Below are 18,511 nucleotides of genomic sequence, written 5' to 3'. Positions count from 1 at the left end.
ATCCAACCTGAGCCTGCCCCGACTCAGCTGCAGCCGTTCCCTCCATTCCTGTCCCTGGGCACCAGAGGGAAGAGGTTCCCACAGCCGCAGCCAGGGACCCGCTCCCAAGGCTGTTGCCATGGCCACCAGGGCTGGGACCAGCTGGGATGCTCGGTTTTCACAGGCCGGGGTTCAGGAATGGGATTCCCCAATTTACTGCCCCTGCTAAAACTGGGCTGCCCTCGCTGTGCTCCTGCCTCCCATGGAAAGCACAAAAGGCAAAGATCCTGGGCTGAGATAAGAACAATTTACTGAGAACAGCAACGAGATAAGGAACAAACAGGAACAACAACAAGATTGATAACAGAAGGGACTGTTTACAGGAAAAACTACAACACAACTTGCTGGGTCTGCCTGGCCACAATTTCCCCTTCCTGGAAATTTCATCCTTCTCCTCAGGGAGAGAGAGAGTCCCTGTCCTGCCCCTGGCAATGACCTGATGTGGGAGTGAATGTAATGACAGGGCCATGGCCGGACCTTCATGTTTTTCCATCCCACACCATATCATTGGCAGGGACAGGAAGAGGTACAGGTGTCTTGCCAGCATGGATCATGGGAACATGGATCATCAGGGCTCTTTCACAATGTGCATACTCCAATGACTGGAGTTGGGACAGTGCACAAAATTCTCCTGCACTTGGGGCATTGGAGGCCTTCCCTTAGTGGTGCCTCCGTTGGTGACTGGTCAAGTGAGAGCTCTGGGTGAAGCTCTTCCCACACTGGGGACACTCGTAGGGCCTCTCCCCGGTGTGGATGCGCCAGTGCCTGATGAGGGTGGAGTTGTGCTTGAAGCCCTTCCCACACTCAGGGCAGCGGAAGGGCCTCTCCTCTGTGTGAATCTGCTGGTGCTGGAGGAGATTGGAGCTGGTCTGAAACCTCTTCTGACACTGGGGACACTCGTAGGACCTCTCCCCAGTGTGGATGCCGTGGTGCCTTATGAGTTCTGACCTTTAGCTGAAGCCCTTCCCACACGCCCCACACTTGTAGGCCCATTCCCCGGTGTGGATCATCTGGTGGCTGATCAGTGTGTTGCTCTGCCTGAAGCTCTTCCCACAATGCAAGCACTTGTAGCACTTCTCTCCATCATGAAGCTGCTCCTGGATCACCAGCTCTGAGCCCTGGCTGAAGCTCTGTCCACCTTCCTGGCTCAGGGAGGGTCTTTCCTCCTCAGCGCACCCTGGGCTGGGTTTGGAGCCCCTCTTCCTATGGAATCTGCGGGGATTTTCCTCCCCATTGGATTCCTGTGCTCTGGAGTCACTCATAACAGCCTCTTCTACGAGGTTCTGCCGTGGGGATTTGTCCTCCCTGGTTCCAATCCTCAGCTTCTTGTCTGGAGGAGGAAAGACAAGGAAAGGATGGTATTTGCCTCCGTGCCAGAGGGAAGGGGAAAAAGATCCCCCCAGTGCATCCCCAGCAGAATGGTGTTGGCAGCAGGGTTGTCCTGCAGCCAGGGGCTGTGCTGGGCTGGGAGATGGAGCAGGAGAGAGGGGGAAAGGGGCACTGACTTCCTCCTCACCTGCCTGGGTGTCCTGGGGATCCTTCCAGTTCCTCACAGCCTCCTTTTCCGTCTGACAAAGGTTTGGCGATGGGAAATCCTGTTTTGGGAGAATAACAAAGGATGAGCACATTGAGATCTGTACTGGTTTGAAGGCAAACCTGGGGAACGTCTAAACCAGAATTGCAATTAAAAAACAAAATGAAGATCAAGGCAACAATATAGAAACACTGCCTTGAAGTGACAGAGTCAGGATATAACCTGACACCCTGTTGGTCAGGGTGGTGGCAGCCGTCCCATTAAACGGTGGCTGCAGTCCGGTTGGAGTGATGAACGTGATTCTGTCAGAGCAGTGATCCTGCAGAAGGGTCTGGTCTTCCTCTGAAGGTCCAGTGGTGGTTTTGGAGCTCTTGTCCTCTGGGAATCCAGCAGGCAAGCTGCTCCTGGTTGTAGGAAGGCTCAGCTTATATCCAGGTAGAAATGCTCGGATCCTCCCACTGGGCGGAGCATCCCACAATGGGATGATGGAATTTTATCAGTCCTGCAGAGACACTCAATGGCCCATTAGCAGAAGATATCTCCCCTGGAGGGCGTTATCAGGGCTGAGTCATGGAAGAGATAAAGAACCCTGCCCCACCTGTTTATAGCAGTTTATGGAGATGGGGATTGAAAACATGCATTTGGTTACATCTTGCATGGCAACCTGAAACAGTGGGGTAATCCCTGCTCAGGGGGTGAACACCACCCCCTTACCCAAACTGGCTCAGGTGTAAAAACCCCCACCCTGGGAAGGCCACACACACAGGGGACAATGTCACACTTGGCTCCCTCCAGAGGAGGTCTCTGCCCCTTGTCACTCATCTTTTCTCTTTCTTTCCATCTCTCTACCTCACATTTACTGTTCAATAAGATTCACTTCGGATTTGGTTGTGTTAGCACCTTAATTGGGGCAGAGGCATCACTCTGACAATTTTCCTAACCCTATTGCCATATTATTTTGGCGCAGGGAATTCAGGGCACTGTTCTCTAACCTCAAGTGCCTTTGACAACAGCATGGCTCCCTCCACTGAGGAGGTTGTGGTTCTTTCTGGAAGAACGCTTGGAAACTTGGACACAGTCGCTCCTTCCTCCTGGGGAACTTATGGGAGAAATGATGAGGAAAATGGCTTTTATGGGTGGCCAGTGTAAAGAAAATAATTTCTTGTGTTTCCTTATAAAATCGTTAAAATCACGGGAGGAGAGGGAGCAAATGTTACCAGCGAGACTGACAAGGTTCATTTACCCCACGGTGAGGAACACAAGGCGGCTATAAGTCCCACAAGAAGCCCAGCTCAAGTAGATAAATTTCCGAATAAGTCCTGAATTCCCAGGCTTGGGGGCTTTTCCAAACGTGACAATCATTTTTCTCTTTATCCCTGTCACCTTTGTGACTGCCACACAGAGCTTTCCATTCCTTTAAATAATCTGTATTGGGCCAAATTTCCACTTTCCTTTTATTGGAACCTGCCAGCAGCTGAGCTGTAGCTGTGCAGGAAGCAATGAATATTGGAATTGCCACATCACTGCTTGGATTGTCAGTTTATTCATATTTGGGATTTGTTTGCGCTTTCATCCCAAGTTACTTGTGGGAAGAGCAAATATTCTTCAAAGTGATTTTGCAGAGTCAAGTTTGATTTCTATCAAGTTTATTTTGTCCAGTGCCCAGAGGATTCGCAAGGGGTCCCTGTGCCTCTCGCCCTGGGGGATGCTTGGAAAGGGTTTGGGGGGGGGTTTCCTGTCTCTGTCACCCCAGGCCATTCCCCAGGGATGTCCCTGTCCCTGTCCCTGTCACCCCAGGCCTTTCCCCAGGGAGTCTCCATCATTTTCACCCAGGAAATGCCTGGGGGGTTTCCCTTCCTCTCACCCCTGTGCCAGGGGGTGCTCAGGGCAGTCTCAGTTCCTCTCAGCCCAGGGGATGCTCAGGGGTCTCTGTCCCCCCACCCTGGGGGATGCTCGGGGGGTCTCCATCCCTCTGGCCTCAGGCAATGCCTGTGCAGGGCTGGGGACCAGGGGCTCTGTGTCCCTCTCACCGCTGAGGGTGCTCGGGGCTGGGGGGGCTCTCCGACCTTCTCACACCTGGGGAGGCCGGGGGGGTCTCTGTCCCTCTCAGCCCTGCTCTGACCCCACCCAAACATCATCGGTCTCAGGGGGACAGAGACACCCCCAAAGCCCCAGAAGGGCCGAACCTGGGTTTGGTTTGGGGCTGAGGATTTAGGAAGGGGCTGGAATTGGGGCTGGGCTTGGAGTTGGGGCTGAGATTTGGATTAGAGCTGGGATTGGGGTTAAGGCTAGACATGGCTTTAGGGCTGGGGTTGGGATAGATGAGTTTGGGACTGGGATGAGATTAAATACAGAACTATGAGTGTGCCTAAACATGGAGTGAGACTGAGACCAGGATTGGGGTCAGGTTTGGGATTGAGCTCACCCAGAGCGGGACAGGGGGGATGTCACAGTGGGAAGGTTTGGGGAAAATCCTGGTTTGGAGAAAAACAAGGTGTGAATGCCTTGGGTTGCGGACTCCTCCAACCCATGTCCATTTCTAGAAGTCACCTGATGTCCAAAAATCAAGAGTGAATAAAAAAAAGCCACCAGGAGTTTCCTATTTCCAGTCTCATCCTTCTTGGGTTATGGTTGGTGCCCCATCTCAGGGCTGCTGGGGATCCCATGGGTCCTGGGGATCCCTCCTCTCCAGAGTCCTGCTTTTGGATTCTGGGAGGTTCTGGGCTCCCAAGGTCCCCCTCTCCAGCCTCCCCTCAATCCAGTAACTTGAGGTTGGTTCCCCCTTCTTTCCACCACCCTGTCCTGGTTAAGGGCAAATTTGGTTGAAACCCTCCAAAAGGAGTTTCCTCTAGAATGCTGATTCAGCAGCCTCACCCCCAGCCAATTTGGGAAAATATTTCCGGGGAGAAAAGTCTAAAAAAAATTTATTTTACGGGCAAATCATTCACCAGCACAAAATTTGGACAATATTAAGCAATAAAACCTCCTGCTGCTCCAAAATAGATGACAAACTCCGAAAGTCCCTTCTTTGGCTGTAGCTCAGGGATATCAGCGTCTTATCAGTGCCTTATCAGTGGCTTATCAGTCTCTTATCAGTCTATTATCAATCTCTTATCAGTCCGTCCAGCGCTGGAAATGCCTCGGCCCAGGCTCGTCCCAGTGGGCCTCAGGTGGGAGCTGCTGGTGGTATTCTGGTTTTTCAGTCCAGAGCAGGTTTAAACAGCTCCAAAGAAAAAGAAAAATCAAAGTCCAGGGAGCTTCTCTGCCTCAGAGACCTAAAAACTGTTTAAAAGCAAAGGAGAGCTCTGTCCTGCTGTCTGTCCATCCAGGAGCTGGAATGTGGAGAAGTGAGTGCAGTTTCTGAAAACAAACTGCAGCTTCTTCCTCCTTTGCTTCGCTCTCAGAATCAGCCTTAAATGTGCAGAAATCATTTCTGGGCTAAACAGACCGATGGGGGTACGAGCATCATTTAGTCGCCCCAGGACACCCCTGTCAGGGTCAGAGGGTCCCGTCCCCGCCTCATCTCCGGGCTGCCGGGGGTCCCCCAGCTCCGGTATCGCCCCTTCCCCTCTCCCCGCCCCGGGGGTCCCCCGTTCCACAGCCCCGGCTCTCACGGGGATCCCCAAAACCAATGTCCCGCCCCGTCGGTACCGGGCCATCCCCACGTGGACCCCCCGGGACCATCCCGAGGGGCGATCGCGGCTCCTCTCCCCCTGAAAAAGCTCCTCTTGGGGAGCCCGGAGATATCCGGGGCTTGAGTCCGGGATCTGCCGGCTCTGAACACTCTCCAAAAAATCCTCCCGGAGACCGCTGGTTGGAGTTATTTGGGAATTTAGCTACTTGAGCTGGGCTTCTTCTGGGACTTTTAACAGCCTTGTGTTTTTCATGTTGGAGTGAACGAACCTTTTGAATCTCGCCGGTATAATTTGCTCCCTCTCCTCCAGTGATTTTTACAAACTTTTCAACGAAGGACAACAAAATATTTTCTTTACAATCCAGACCAACAACAGCCATTTTCCTCATCAGTTCTTCCATACGTGACTCAGAGGAAGCTCCGTCCAAGTTCCAAGAGTTCTTCCAGAGAGAACCACACCCTCCTCAGAGGAGGGAACTGTGCTGTTGTCAAAGGCACTTGGGGTCAGGGAACAGTGCCCTGAAATCACAGCGCGAAAATAATGTCTCAATCTGGTTAAAAAACTTACTAGAGAGATGCCTCTGCCCCAATTAAGGTGCTAATTAGACCAAATCTAATGTGGATTTTATTGAACAGTAAATGTGAGGTAGAGAGAGTTAAAAGAAAGAAGAAAGCGGGGCATGGCAAGGGAGTGACAAGGGACAGAGACCTCCCCTGGAGCAGAGCAAGTGTGACATTTTCCCCTGTGTGTGCCCTTCCCAGGGTAGGGGTTTTACACCTGAGCCAGTTTGGGTAAGGGGGGTGGTGTTCACCCCCTGAGCAGGGATTACCCCACTGTTTCAGGTTGCCATGCAAGATGTAACCAAATGCATGTTTTCAATCCCCATCTTCATCAACTGCCATAAACAGGTGGGGCAGGGTTCTTTATCTCTTCCATGACTCACCCCTGATAACGCCCTCCAGGAGAGATATCTTCTGCTAATGGGCCATTGAGTGTCTCTGCAGGACTGATAGAATTCCATCATCCCATTGTGGGATGCTCCACCCAGGGGGAGGATCCAGACATTCCTACCTGGATATAAGCTGAGACTTGCTACAGCAGGAGCAGCTTGCCTACTGGGTTCCCAGAGAATAAGAGCTCCATAACCTCCACTGGACATTCAGAGGAAGACCAGACCTTTCTGCCGGATCACTGCTCTGACAGAACTACGTTCACCTCTCCCACAGGACTGCAGCCACCATTTATTGGGACGGCTGCCACAACCCTGACCAACAGGGTGTCAGGTTATATCCTGACTCTGTCAGCTTAAGGCAGTGTTTCTGTATCATTGCCTTGATCTTCATTTTGGTGTAGAATTGCAATTTTGGTTTAGACCCTTTCCCAGGTTTGCCTTCAAACCAGTACAAAACTCAATGTGGTCATCCCTTGTTATTCTCCCAAATCAGGATTTCCCATTTCCAAACATTTGCCAGATGGAAAAGGAGGCTGTGAGGAACAGGCAGGATCCCCAGGACACCTGGGCAGGTGAGGAGGAAGTCAGTGCCCATTTCCCCCTCTCTCTGCTCCATCTCCCAGCCCAACATGGCCCCTGGCTGCAGGACAATCTAGGTGCCAATGCCGTCCTACCGGGGATGCACTGGGGGGATCTCCTTCCCCTTCCCTGTGGCATGGAGGCAAATCCCATCCTCTCCTTGTCTTTTTTCCTCCAGACAAGAAGCAGAGGATGGAGACAAGGGAGGAAAAATCCCTGCGGAAGAACCTGTAGGAAAAGGCTGTTATGAGTGACTCCAGAGCACAGGAATCCAACGGGGAGGAAAATCCCCAGAGATTCCACAGGAAGAGGGGCTGCAAACCCAGCCCAGTGTGCTCTGAGGAGGAAAGACCCTCCCTGAGCCAGGAAGGTGGACAGAGCTTCAGACAGAGCTCAGAGCTGGTGGTCCATGGGCAGCTTCATGATGGGGAGAAGCCCCACAAGTGCCTGGAGTGTGGGAAGAGCTTCAGGCAAAGGAGCATCCTGATCCAGCACCAGATTATCCACACCGAGGAATGGGCCTACGAGCGTGGGGAGTGTGGGAAGGGCTTCAGCTACAGGTCAGAACTCATCAGGCACCAACGCATCCACACTGGGGAGCGGCCCTACGAGTGTCCCCAGTGACAGAAGAGGTTTCAGACCAGCTCCAGTCTCCTCAAGCACCAGCAGATTCACACAGAGGAGAGGCCCTTACACTGCCCTGAGTGTGGGAAGGGCTTCAAGCACAAGTCCACCCTCATCATTCTCCAAGGCATCCACACCGGGGAGAGGCCCTACGAGTGTCACCAGTGTGGGAAGAGCTTCACCTAGAGCTCTCACTTGACCAGTCACCAACGGAGGCACCACTAAGGGAAGGCCTCCAATGCCCCAAGTGCAGGAGGATTTTGTGCACTGCCCCAACTCCAATCATTGGAGTATCCACATTGTGAAAGAGCCCTGATGATCCATGTTCCCATGATCCATGCTGGCAAGACACCTGTACCTTTTTCTGTCCCTGCCAATGACATGATGTGGGATAGAAAAACATGAAGGTCCAGCCATGGTCCTGTCATTACATTCACTCCCACATCAGGTCATTGCCAGGGGCAGGAAATGGACTCTCTCTCTCCCTGAGGAGAAGGATGAAATTTCCAGGAAGGGGAAATTGTGGCCAGGAAGACCCAGAAAGTTATGTGGTAGTTTTTCCTGTAAACAGTCCCTTCTGTTATCAATATTGTTTCTGTTTTTGTTTGTTCCTTATCTCGTTGCTGTTCTCAGTAAATTGTTCTTATCTCAGCCCAGGATCTTTGCCTTTTGTGCTTTTCATGGGAGGCAGGAGGGCAGCACGGTTTTAGAAGGAGCAGGAAATTGGGGAATCCCATTCCTGAACCCCGGCCCATGAAAACCGAGCATCCCAGCTGGTCCCAGCCCTGGTGGCCATGGCAACAGCCTTGGGAGCGGGTCCCTGGCTGGGGCTGTGGGAACCTCTTCCCCCTGGTGCCCAGGGACAGGAGTGGAGGGAACGGCTGCAGCTGAGTTGGGGCAGGCTCAGGTTGGATGTCAGGAAAAGGTTTTTGCCCAGAGGCTGCTGGGGCCCTGCCCAGGCTCCCCAGGGAAGGGTCCCAGCTCCAGGGCTCTCTGAGCTGCAGCAGCGTTTGGACAGCGCTGCCAGGCCCAGGCTGGCATTGTTGGGGTGTCCTGTGCAGGGCCAGCAGTTGGACTGGAGGATCCTGATGGGTCCCTCCCAGCTCAGCCAATTCTGTGGTTCTGGGATCCCATGAGCCTGGGGATGGGGCTGCCAATGGTTGCCATGGCAATGGGCTGTGGCTGCAGGCCTGAACTGGTGTCCATGGCAACCACCCATGGCATGGGGTCTCCATGGAGCTGCCAAAGGACTGAGCATAGCAACAGGGGTCCTGGTGATGGTTACCATGGAAACTGACCATAGCAACAGGAGGCTGGTGATGGTTGCCATGGAAACTGACCATAGCAACAGGGGGCTGGTAATGGTTGCCTGCTAAGGATCAGATTTGTCACAGGCCTTTAGAGGGGGTTCCATGGGGACTTTCCAAGAGTCTCCAGGCTGTTCTAGAGCTGGAATGTCACAGGCAAGAGACAGGGGCTCCATGGAGGCCTTCTAGGTGTTTCTGGGATGGTAAAGAGCCCTGTCATCAGAGGCAGTCACAGCCATTCCATGATGACATCCCAGGGGACCTTGTGCTGCAAAGGCACCGATCTGTCACAGGCACTCACGGGGGCTCCACGGTGACATCCCAGGAATCCCCAGGCTGCCAAAGAGCCGGGATGTCCCAGACACTCACAGGGGTTCCTGTCATGGGCACAGAGGGAGCTTCAGGCAAAAGCTTTATTTCTTTATTGGAGAAATTCCTGCTGAGACATGAGGTGGAGAAATGACACCCAACAGCCTCCATGGATCCTCAAACCTTTGCAGGACCCCTAGACTTCTAAAATTTCTTCAAAGAGAGGAGACTGGGAGTGGCTGGATCCAATCCCAGCTCCAGAATTTGTCAAAGGTGTAAAAGATTGAACAGGTGGTATTCGACTAACAGAATTTGTCCTGTAGGATTCATGATAGAATACCAGATTAATTTATATAAATATGTTTCTGGCTTATTCTGATCATGATCAGATGGAAAGATCACTAGCACAGTTACTTACTCCACAGATCAGGAGCTATAACAATTATTATAATATAGTGCTCTAGGCAGCAATTTTGAAGTCAACAGGGCCTTCCTGGAGCTGTTGGAGGCCATTGCAGGCAGAGCCTCCTGCTCCAGCAGGATCTGCCTTTCCTGTGCCATCAGCAGGACAGGTCCCGCTGCAGGAAAAGCCCCAGGCCAGCCCCAGCACAGGGAAGGGCTCGGGCACAAGGGCAGAGGTCCATGCTGGGAGCTGGGCCAGGGAGAGCCTGAGGCACCAAAGGCACCTTGGCAGCAGCAGCTGCTTGCAGGCCATGGCCAGAGTCTCCCTTGGCAGCCCGGCCTGGTGGCCACCACTGCAGAGCTGCTGCCTCAGGGCTCATTCCTGGCTGGGCTCTGAAAAGCCACTTCTGCTCCAGGAGCCTGACTGGGAAGCCATTGGCCCCAGCACCCTGGGGACAAGATATTAATGACAAAACTCTTCATGGCAGCAGAGCCAAGGCAGGGGCAGAGGAAAGGGCAGAGCCAGGCCCAGGGGACAGGGCTGCCATGGTGATGGCTGTGAGGTCACTGCCCCTGCAGCAGCCTGGGGCCCTCAGCAACATTCTGGCCAGAAGCGTTGTGGGGGCACCCAGGACATCAGAGAACCACAAAACAGGAATTCTGTCCAAGGGGATGAGAGGGTTCCCTTGGGTCAGGTTGCACAAATCTCCTGCTCTTGGACAATTCCTGTGATGGGGCTTCCAATTCTCTGGAAAAATGGTTGCCATTTTGTGCCACTCTCATTAATGTAAAAAATTTCCTCTTTCTAACAAATGTAAATCCACCCTCATTCAATTTAGAGATATTGAGCCTGTCACTGCAAGATTTGCAAGTAAATGCCTTTGACTACATTTTTCCATTTTCACAGACTTTGGAGAGGACCCAAAAATCTCCCAAGATGGGATTTGGAGGCCTCATCACATAACCAGCTGGGATGGGCTGATGGCTCTGGGGTTGTTCCAGATTGCAAGGCAAGATGTATTCTATTACCATCTGTATGGGGGTTGTCTTGTCAAGTGGGCAATTTTCCTTATCTCTCTCTCTGACTGATCACAATCACTCCTCCTTTGGGAGGGGACATCTATTGATAATGGGCTATTGAATTTCACTGCATGACTGATAAGAACTATACCATCCCATTGTGAGATGCTCCGCCCAGAGGGTGGAGCCAAGGATTGCTACCCAGATATAATCTGGAGATTCTGGAATACCAGAACAGCTTTCTCCACTGGATTCCCCAGAGGAACAGCAGCTGTCTCTTCTCCCACTGGATCTTCAGAGGAATACATCCTTTTCTACAGGACCTCCTGCTCCAACAGAACCACACCTGACACTCCAGGAGGACTGCAGCCACATTTCTATTTGGACTGCTACCAACACCCTGACCCACAGGGTGTCAGGTTGAGTTGTGACTCTGTCAATATTGTTCTAGTGTACTGCATTGTTTATTTGTTTAATTTTCTTCCCTATTAAAGAATTTTATTTCCTGCTCCCATAGCTGTGCCTGAGAGCCCCCTCAATTTAAAAAATTATAACAATTTGGAGGGAGGGGGGTTTACATTTTCCATTTCAGGGATGGCTCCTGCCTTGATTAGCTGACACCTGTCTTTTGAAACATTAACAAGGGGAAAGTTTCAAAGCCTCAAAAGTTATAAAGCAAACAAAGTTTGGAGGAACAAATAAAATACGAATTGGGGATGTCCTATTAGTTCCAGAAGCAGGGTGAATTTTATTAGGAAAGGATTTACAAGTGCATTTTGACATTCTCTGAAGTGCTCCCAGAGAAAGGGAAAATGGTACTTAAGCTTCTCCAATGAAGGGAAGAAAATGAGGAGAAAATTGAAGAGATGATTTGGGCAAAACCAAAAAACTGAGTTAAATTGAACATGAAACCTATAGTAATAAAAATAACTAATGAGAACCATCCAGTTCAGCTATGACAATATCCACTCTCCCTGGAGGGGAGACGAGGATTACAGCCGCTGATCCAGGACCTACTTGAGGACAGCACCTTAGAACCATGTATGTCCCCCCATAATACACCCATATTACCAGTGAAGAAGTCAAATGGGATTACAGGCTTGTCCAAGATTTGAGAGAAGTGAACAAAAGAACAGTGAATCCGTACCCAGTAATGCCTAATCCCTATACACTCCTAAGTAACATCCCAGTTGTTTAGCATGATAGACCTAAAAGATGCTTTTTGGGCATACCCACTGGCAGAGGAACATGGGTTATCTTTGCTTTTGAATGGGAGGACCCCGATTCTGGAAGGAAGCAAGAGCTTCGGTGGACTGGGTTACCCCAAGGGTTTTCTGCATCCCCAAACCTGTTTGGTCAAGCCCTAGGAGAAGTAACAAAATTCTTCTCCATTAAACCTGAGCTAAAGCTCATCCAATATGTAAATTATTTGCTTTTCTCAGGACAGGAAGAAAAAGAAATTTGGGAATCCACCATAGTGTTGTTAAATTTTCTGGGGGGCCAAGGACTTCAGGTATCAAAAGGGAAACTCGAATTTGTAGAAAAGGAAGTAATATACCCAGGATCTGTGATTTGTCAAGGGAGCTGGCGGCTGAACCCTGAGAGAATTGCAGGGATAGTCTCAGTCGCACCAAAAACTAAGAGCGAAGTCAGAAGGTTTTTAGGCCTGTTGGGATATTGTAGGCTATGTATTGAAAGATACATGCAGGCCATCTGGTTCTTGTATGAAAAGTTAATTGAAGAGATTAGGTGGGAAAAAGATGTCATGGTTAGAGCCTGGCACAAAGCCAGTGCCCCCATGAAAACACCCTCTCCCTGGGGTCTGCTGTGAGATGTGACCAGGAATAAGCAAAACAGGCTCCAGCTTAAACATAAAGAACACTTTATTACCTAAACTACAGGAAAATAGGAAAAAACTATAAGGAAAAGGAAAAAAAAATTGAAAACCTTACAAAAAATACTTTCCTCCTCCCCAACACCAGAATTTCCCAATCACATACATTCTCCCAAATCACCAACTGCCCAGCCTGGCACCACACTTTAGTATACTCAAACTTCAGTTCATGAAGAGGAGAGGAGTCCTTCTTGTTCCATAGGCTTTCCCTGGAAACACGCTGAAACCTCGTGTGCTTCCAATGTCACTCGGCACTGCCCGGAAAGTCCTTTTGCCGCTTGTGACATCTTCCTTCCATGCTCAGTGCTCTCACCACTGGGCATGGACCAGAGCTGCTTCTAGGGCTGTCTTTTAAGGATGCCTTGTCTCACTCCAAAAAGGCACAGTCTCTGCTTTGGGACATCTGTCCCCCCCATATTTTTCCAACCCCCTGGGGCCAAGGGGTCCCCACGATGAACCCTCCTGGTTCTGAGGCACTGCTTCCCCCCCAAGTGCAGTCTCTGTGTCACAGGAACAAACTGAGTCCATGGCCACAAGAAAAGTCCAGCCAAAAGGCCACTCCAATCATCTCTCTCCACTCAATCATCTCCACATCTTTCGGGCCAGGTCCTTGTCTCATCTCATCTCCTATTTCCCTTCTTATTCAGCTCTGAGGAGGATCAGCATTTTTGCAAGGCCCCAATCATGAAAGAAAGGGGTTAAAACTTCAGTCTCTGCCTGTCCCGCAGCACTCCAGCACTCCCACACACACTGCTGCTGCTCCGGCCGGCACTTCCCCCCCCCTTCTCCTCCTGGGCCGGCTGCTATCACATTCAGACGCCGACTCTCCCTCTCTCTCCCTCCTGGGGGGGGGAAATGTCTGCCCGATGTCTCTTGGGGCTGCTCCTCCACCCTTCCATCCTCGAGGGCTTTCTCACCCCCATCTCTGTCCAGGCCCCGGGCCTACCGAATGGCTGCCCCTCCCCCGCCCAGCAGCAGCAGCTAGACAGGGGAAGAAGATCTGACCTCTTCGCCTCGACGTCCCAAGAGAACCTCCCAGGGCCGAAGCTCTGCTTTTAACCCCTGTGTATTCTCGGAGGTGTGTCCAAACCGCACTGGTCACACCAGGTGCCAATATCAAACTCCAAGCATCCATTGGTTTGACCACAGCCTCCCAGAATTCCCACTTCTTCCGGGTCAAACCACCACAATTGGTTTGGTGGAAGGAATAACAAAGAACCTGAACTCAAAGGATCACAGGGTTCGAGGGGCAGATGTGAAAGCACTGGAAGAATCCATTGCTCATTTGGGTAAGGCTGAGCCCTGGCAGGGACTCTCCTCAACTTCGTCTCTGTCTCTCCTTCACAAGAGAGCGCTGAGTGCCTTGACAGCTGCTCTTGTCTGTGGAACACTGCAGCTGACACCCACCAGAGGCTGTGCAGGTGCAGTCCTTGAGGACCATCCCCAACAGGCTGGAATGGGATCAGCATTTCCCAACAGTGCCAGGAGCCCTTGGCTCTGTGCTTGTGTGAAGAGCAAGTCCTGGGCTACAGCTCTGCTACAGTTCAGAGGCAAAGGGGGTTTGGAGTTTGCTTGGGCCCTGTCTGACTTCCCAAATGAACAGCTTTGCTGTTGGCATGAAGGGACACTGACCCATCAGAGCTTCTGCAGGGCAGCCACCTGGAAGGCTCTACATTAGAGGCATTAGCTGCCTATTTTCCACTTTTCTTCTTTGTCTTCTGTTTTCAAAGGGGAACTGATGATTCACCAAGTTAATTTCTTTATATCAAACAGGTATAAACCCAGCTGCCAATGATGCCTTGTTCCACATGTTGTTTTGCATGGGCCAATATGGCCATAGCAATTAGCTACATAGGCAAGGACTGCTCTTAATTCCTTTGCCACACAGATTTATGTCAGCTCTGAGAATGCTGCACTGGGGAAATATGCCTGAAAAACGAGTGTTGAAGAGGCAAGTCTTCAAGGGGAGTTTCCACTTTCTCCTCCCCAGCTCCTCTGTGAACTCAGGAACTGCCTGACTCAGTGCCTTTCTGTGACCCAAATATGGGGCTCTTCCTTTGTGCTCTGGGATGCAAAACCTTTTCCCTGCTTCCATGTGACTGAACTCTTGAGGTCCCTGATGTGAAATGTTTTAACACAGCTCCTGCTGCAGCAGGCAAGTTTGGATTTGCAAATGTGAAAGGAGAGCTTTTCTCTTGGAATTTAAAATCCTGCCAAGGAGGCTGAAAGGAAAGAAGAAAAGGATTCAGACATCTGCAGAAATGTGCTTGATTTTATAAAATGGGGCTCGCCCTGCCCTTTCCCTCCCCACTGTCCTTTCTCCTGTGACCTGAGCAAAAAGAGCAGAAACGTGTGTTTCCCTTGTAGATAAAGTGTCACTGCTGAAAGAGTTCAGCTACCAATGGAATCACCTGAGTGGCCAAGCCCTGCTGGATGTCACCGAGCGTGTCACAGGTATGGCCTCCCCTTCTGAGCCAAGAGCTCTTCCCAGAGAGCATTTACAGGGAATGCCTGTGAGCAGACAGCAGAGCAGCTCCTCCAAACCAGGAGGTGCTGAGCTTGTCCCTGCTGCCCAATAACCAAGGCAGGTGGGTTTGGCAGGTTTTCCCTGGCTGCTGCAGAGCTGGGCAGCATCTGAGATGGGGGCAGCGCTGGGCCTGGGGCTGAGCTCTCACTGGGGCATCTCGGAACCACCTCCAGCAAAGGGAGGGCTAAAAATGCCCCCGTTGGCTCTTCTCTAGGAAGCTCAGGGACATCTTTGATCTTTGAGGGGAAATAGTGGCAAATGCTGTTTCAGTGCATCAGTTTGTTTTGTCCTTATGTTGGAAAAGAAATGAAATTTAGCAAAATGTTTTATTATAGTTTAGTTAGGAGTTGTGTGTGTGTGAATTGGTTTGTTAAAAATAGTTTTGTAGCCGTTGATATTATGTGTGGGTAACTTGGCAGGTAGCCTTAGGAACTTAGATAAACATTTAAACCAGGGTAGGAGAGTTAAAGAAGACTAACCGGCTTGGGGGCAGCATACAATAGGACAAGCAGAAGATTTATGATTTTGCTCGTGAACTAAGGAATGTATTAAAAGGGTATGTTGCTTGGCAAAAGGGGCACTGTTTCTTGGAGACCCTGTTATGAATTGCATGTATATAAAAGGAAAACATCCTTGTGTGAATTTCGGGGCTCTGATTTTGGGGATGCTAGTCCGCAGGCCCCCGGGCCCTTCAATAAAGCGCCGCACAAAACTTATCCGAGTTTTGTGTCCTTTATCAATCGGGCAACAGTTTTCTGGTGACCGCAGCAGGACTCCGAAAGGTTGCTGGGGCGGCTCACATCTCGATCTACTCCAAGCCGGCACCGAGCATTTTCTCGGAAGAGTCATCGGGTCGTGCCCGACCCCCCCGCGCCTGTCGGACGACTGCATAAGGTAAGCCCGAAGGTGCTTTATATTGGAAAAAGGTGATAATTAGATTTGGTTTGGTGGTTAATGAAAAAAAGCCTAGGCTCCGGCCATAAGACATCTAAAGTATGCAGGTCCGGAACTCGCCTCCTATTATTTTGTTTTTTTTTTTTTTTGGGGAAGGATGGCGAGAAGGTATATTGGTTTATTGGAACTAAAGGTGGAATTAAAAATTAAAGGCTGTAATATGGTGTCTTTTAAAACTTTTAAAACCTTAGTGCAGGCCAATGGAAAAATACCTGGAAATACGCCATAAGGTTGTATATTGAAACGGTGGAAAGGTGAAGGATATTCTCAAGAATTAGATAAGAGCAAAATGATAGATTACTGTAATCGTTGGTGGCCTGAATATGAGATTGGGGAAGCGGGATGGCCGGTGAATGGTACACTGGAATTGGGGATAAAGGAATCTTTGATGCAATTTCTAAGGAGGAATGAGAAATGGGATGAAATACCATATTTAGATTTGTTTTTCGTTTTATATCAGAAAGAAGAATGGCAAAAGGAGTGTGGTATTTTGGTTTTAGAGATGAATGATGAGAGCGGGTGTGTTGGATGTAAAGAAAGAAAGGAGCGTGATTTGTATCCCCCGACTGAGGAAGATTTGTCCTATTGTGTAGCACATCCGAGGGTTCCAGTTGTTCCTAATGTACCTCTTGCTCCCCCTGCTGACATAACAATAAAAATGGCATCTAGTGAGAATGAAAGTGATGGTGAAAAGAGTAAAAGTGTTAAAAGGACTCCGTTAGCAGAGCGGACTAGCCAAGGAGGGAAGGAGCTGGAGGAAGGGAAGACAACCCAGGTAACAATATCTCCATCCTTGTATGTAATCCTGCAGTACGTGGACGACATTTTTCTGGCCACTAAGGAAAGGGACATGTGTGTGGAATTAACAATTAAATTACTCAATATGCTTGGCCAAGCAGGGTATAGGGTCTCTGAGAAAAAGGCTCAATTGATCAAAAATAGCGTTATTTATCTCGGTTGTGAGATCACACAAGGGCAGAGACGTTTGGGAGTAAACTGAATAGAGGCAATATGTGCTATTCCTTTGCCTTGTAACCATCAGGAATTGAGATCTTTTCTAGGAATGGTGGGATGGTGTCGACTGTGGATCATGAATTTCGGTCTCCTAGCCAAGCCACTGTATGAGGCCTTGAAGCAGCATCAGGTGGAATGGACGACACAACAAAAGAAGGCCTTCCAGGAATTGAAGCAGGCACTAAAAGAGGCCCCAGCCCTAGGACTCCCTGACCTAACCAAGGAATTCCAGTTGTATGTGAATGAGAGACAAAAACTGGCATTGGGGGTCCTCACCCAGAAGGTGGGATCATGGAAGAGGCCAGTAGGATACTGCTCTAAACAACTGGATTCGGTAAGTTCTGGGTGACCCTCGTGTTTACGAGCCGTGGCGGCAACAATAATCCTTATTCAGGAGGCCTGGAAATTGACTTTGGGGGCAAAAATGAAAGTGTTTGTTCCCCATATGGTCATGGCTGTTTTGGAGCAAAAGGGGGGTCACTGGCTATCATCAAGTCGAATGTTGCAATACCAGGCTATCCTGAGAGAACAGGATGATATTGAAATAAAGACTACTAACCATGTTAATTCAGCAGAGTTTTTACGCAGTGACCAGGAGGCTGGGGGACTGGTGCACGATTGCGTGGAGGTAATTGAACAAGTGTATGCCAGCAGACCCGACCTAAAGGATGAACCATTGGAAGACCCTGAATGGGAACTATACACTGATGGATCCAGTTTTGTTGAAAATGGGACTCGCTATGCTGGGTATGCAGTGGTAACATCAGATCAGGTAATAGAAGCAAAGGCTTTGTTACCTGGAACTTCAGCCCAGAAGGCAGAGGTGATTGGACTCACCAGAGCTCTGTACTTGAGCAAGGACAAAAGGGTTAATATCTGGACAGATTCTAAATATGCCTTTGGTGTGGTTCATGTACATGGGACGTTATGGAAAGAAAGGGGGCTTTTGAATTCACAGGGAACCAACATCAAGCACCGGGAGGAAGTGCTACAGCTACTGGATGTGGTACATAGTCCCAAAGCAGTTGCAGTAATGCATGTTAAAGGACATCAGAATGCAGAAGGAGAAGTTTACAGAGGAAATCGATTTGCTGATGTTACAGCACGGCAAGTGGCACGGGAAGTATGGGCTCAAATGGCATTGGTACCGGTAAGAACAAATCCGGCTACCCCATACCTGAATCAGGAGCCCAAATATTCAATAGAAGATGGAAAACTAATAAACTTACTAGGGGCACAGAGGAATCAGCTCGGGTGGTATGTTACACCAATGGGACAAATAGTGGTACCTACTCGCATAATGAAATTTATTTTGGAATCAGAACATAATAAATGCCATTGGGGGGCAGAAGCATTGGTAAAATTTTTAAAGAATGAGATGATCTCTAATCAGATGTTAACAATGGCAAAAAGAGTTAATGCAATGTGCCCAGTATGTTTGAAAAATAATCCAGTAGTTAGGAGACAAATACAAATGGGAAAGTTGCAAATCGGGCCACAACCGGGAGATTACTGGCAAGTTGATTTTTCTGAATTGCCTAGGGCACAGGGATACAGATACTTTGTTAGTGTACGTATGTACGTTTTCAGGGTGGCCAGAAGCTTTTCTGTGTAGGACTAATCAGGCTAAGGAGGTGGTAAAAACCTTGTTAAAAGAAATAATACCAAGATTTGGAGTACCCTTAGGATTGTCATCAGATAGGGGTCCGCATTTTATAGCC

The 18,511-nt window shown here is 49.8% G+C and overlaps 1 protein-coding gene across 1 annotated transcript in view; it reads right to left on the bottom strand.

Annotated features, from left to right (window-relative positions):
• Positions 1 to 18,511, bottom strand: part of LOC141729587 (uncharacterized) — a 146,304-nt gene that overhangs the window by 109,771 nt on the left and 18,022 nt on the right. The window contains 1 exon segment of the mRNA XM_074544289.1: positions 722 to 1,369. Coding sequence (XP_074400390.1) covers positions 722 to 1,369 — 648 coding nt within the window.

This window comes from Zonotrichia albicollis, chromosome 7 (assembly GCF_047830755.1).
Source record: "Zonotrichia albicollis isolate bZonAlb1 chromosome 7, bZonAlb1.hap1, whole genome shotgun sequence".
In the NCBI taxonomy this organism is placed as follows: domain Eukaryota; kingdom Metazoa; phylum Chordata; class Aves; order Passeriformes; family Passerellidae; genus Zonotrichia; species Zonotrichia albicollis.
This window is presented reverse-complemented; position numbering and strand designations above follow the sequence as displayed.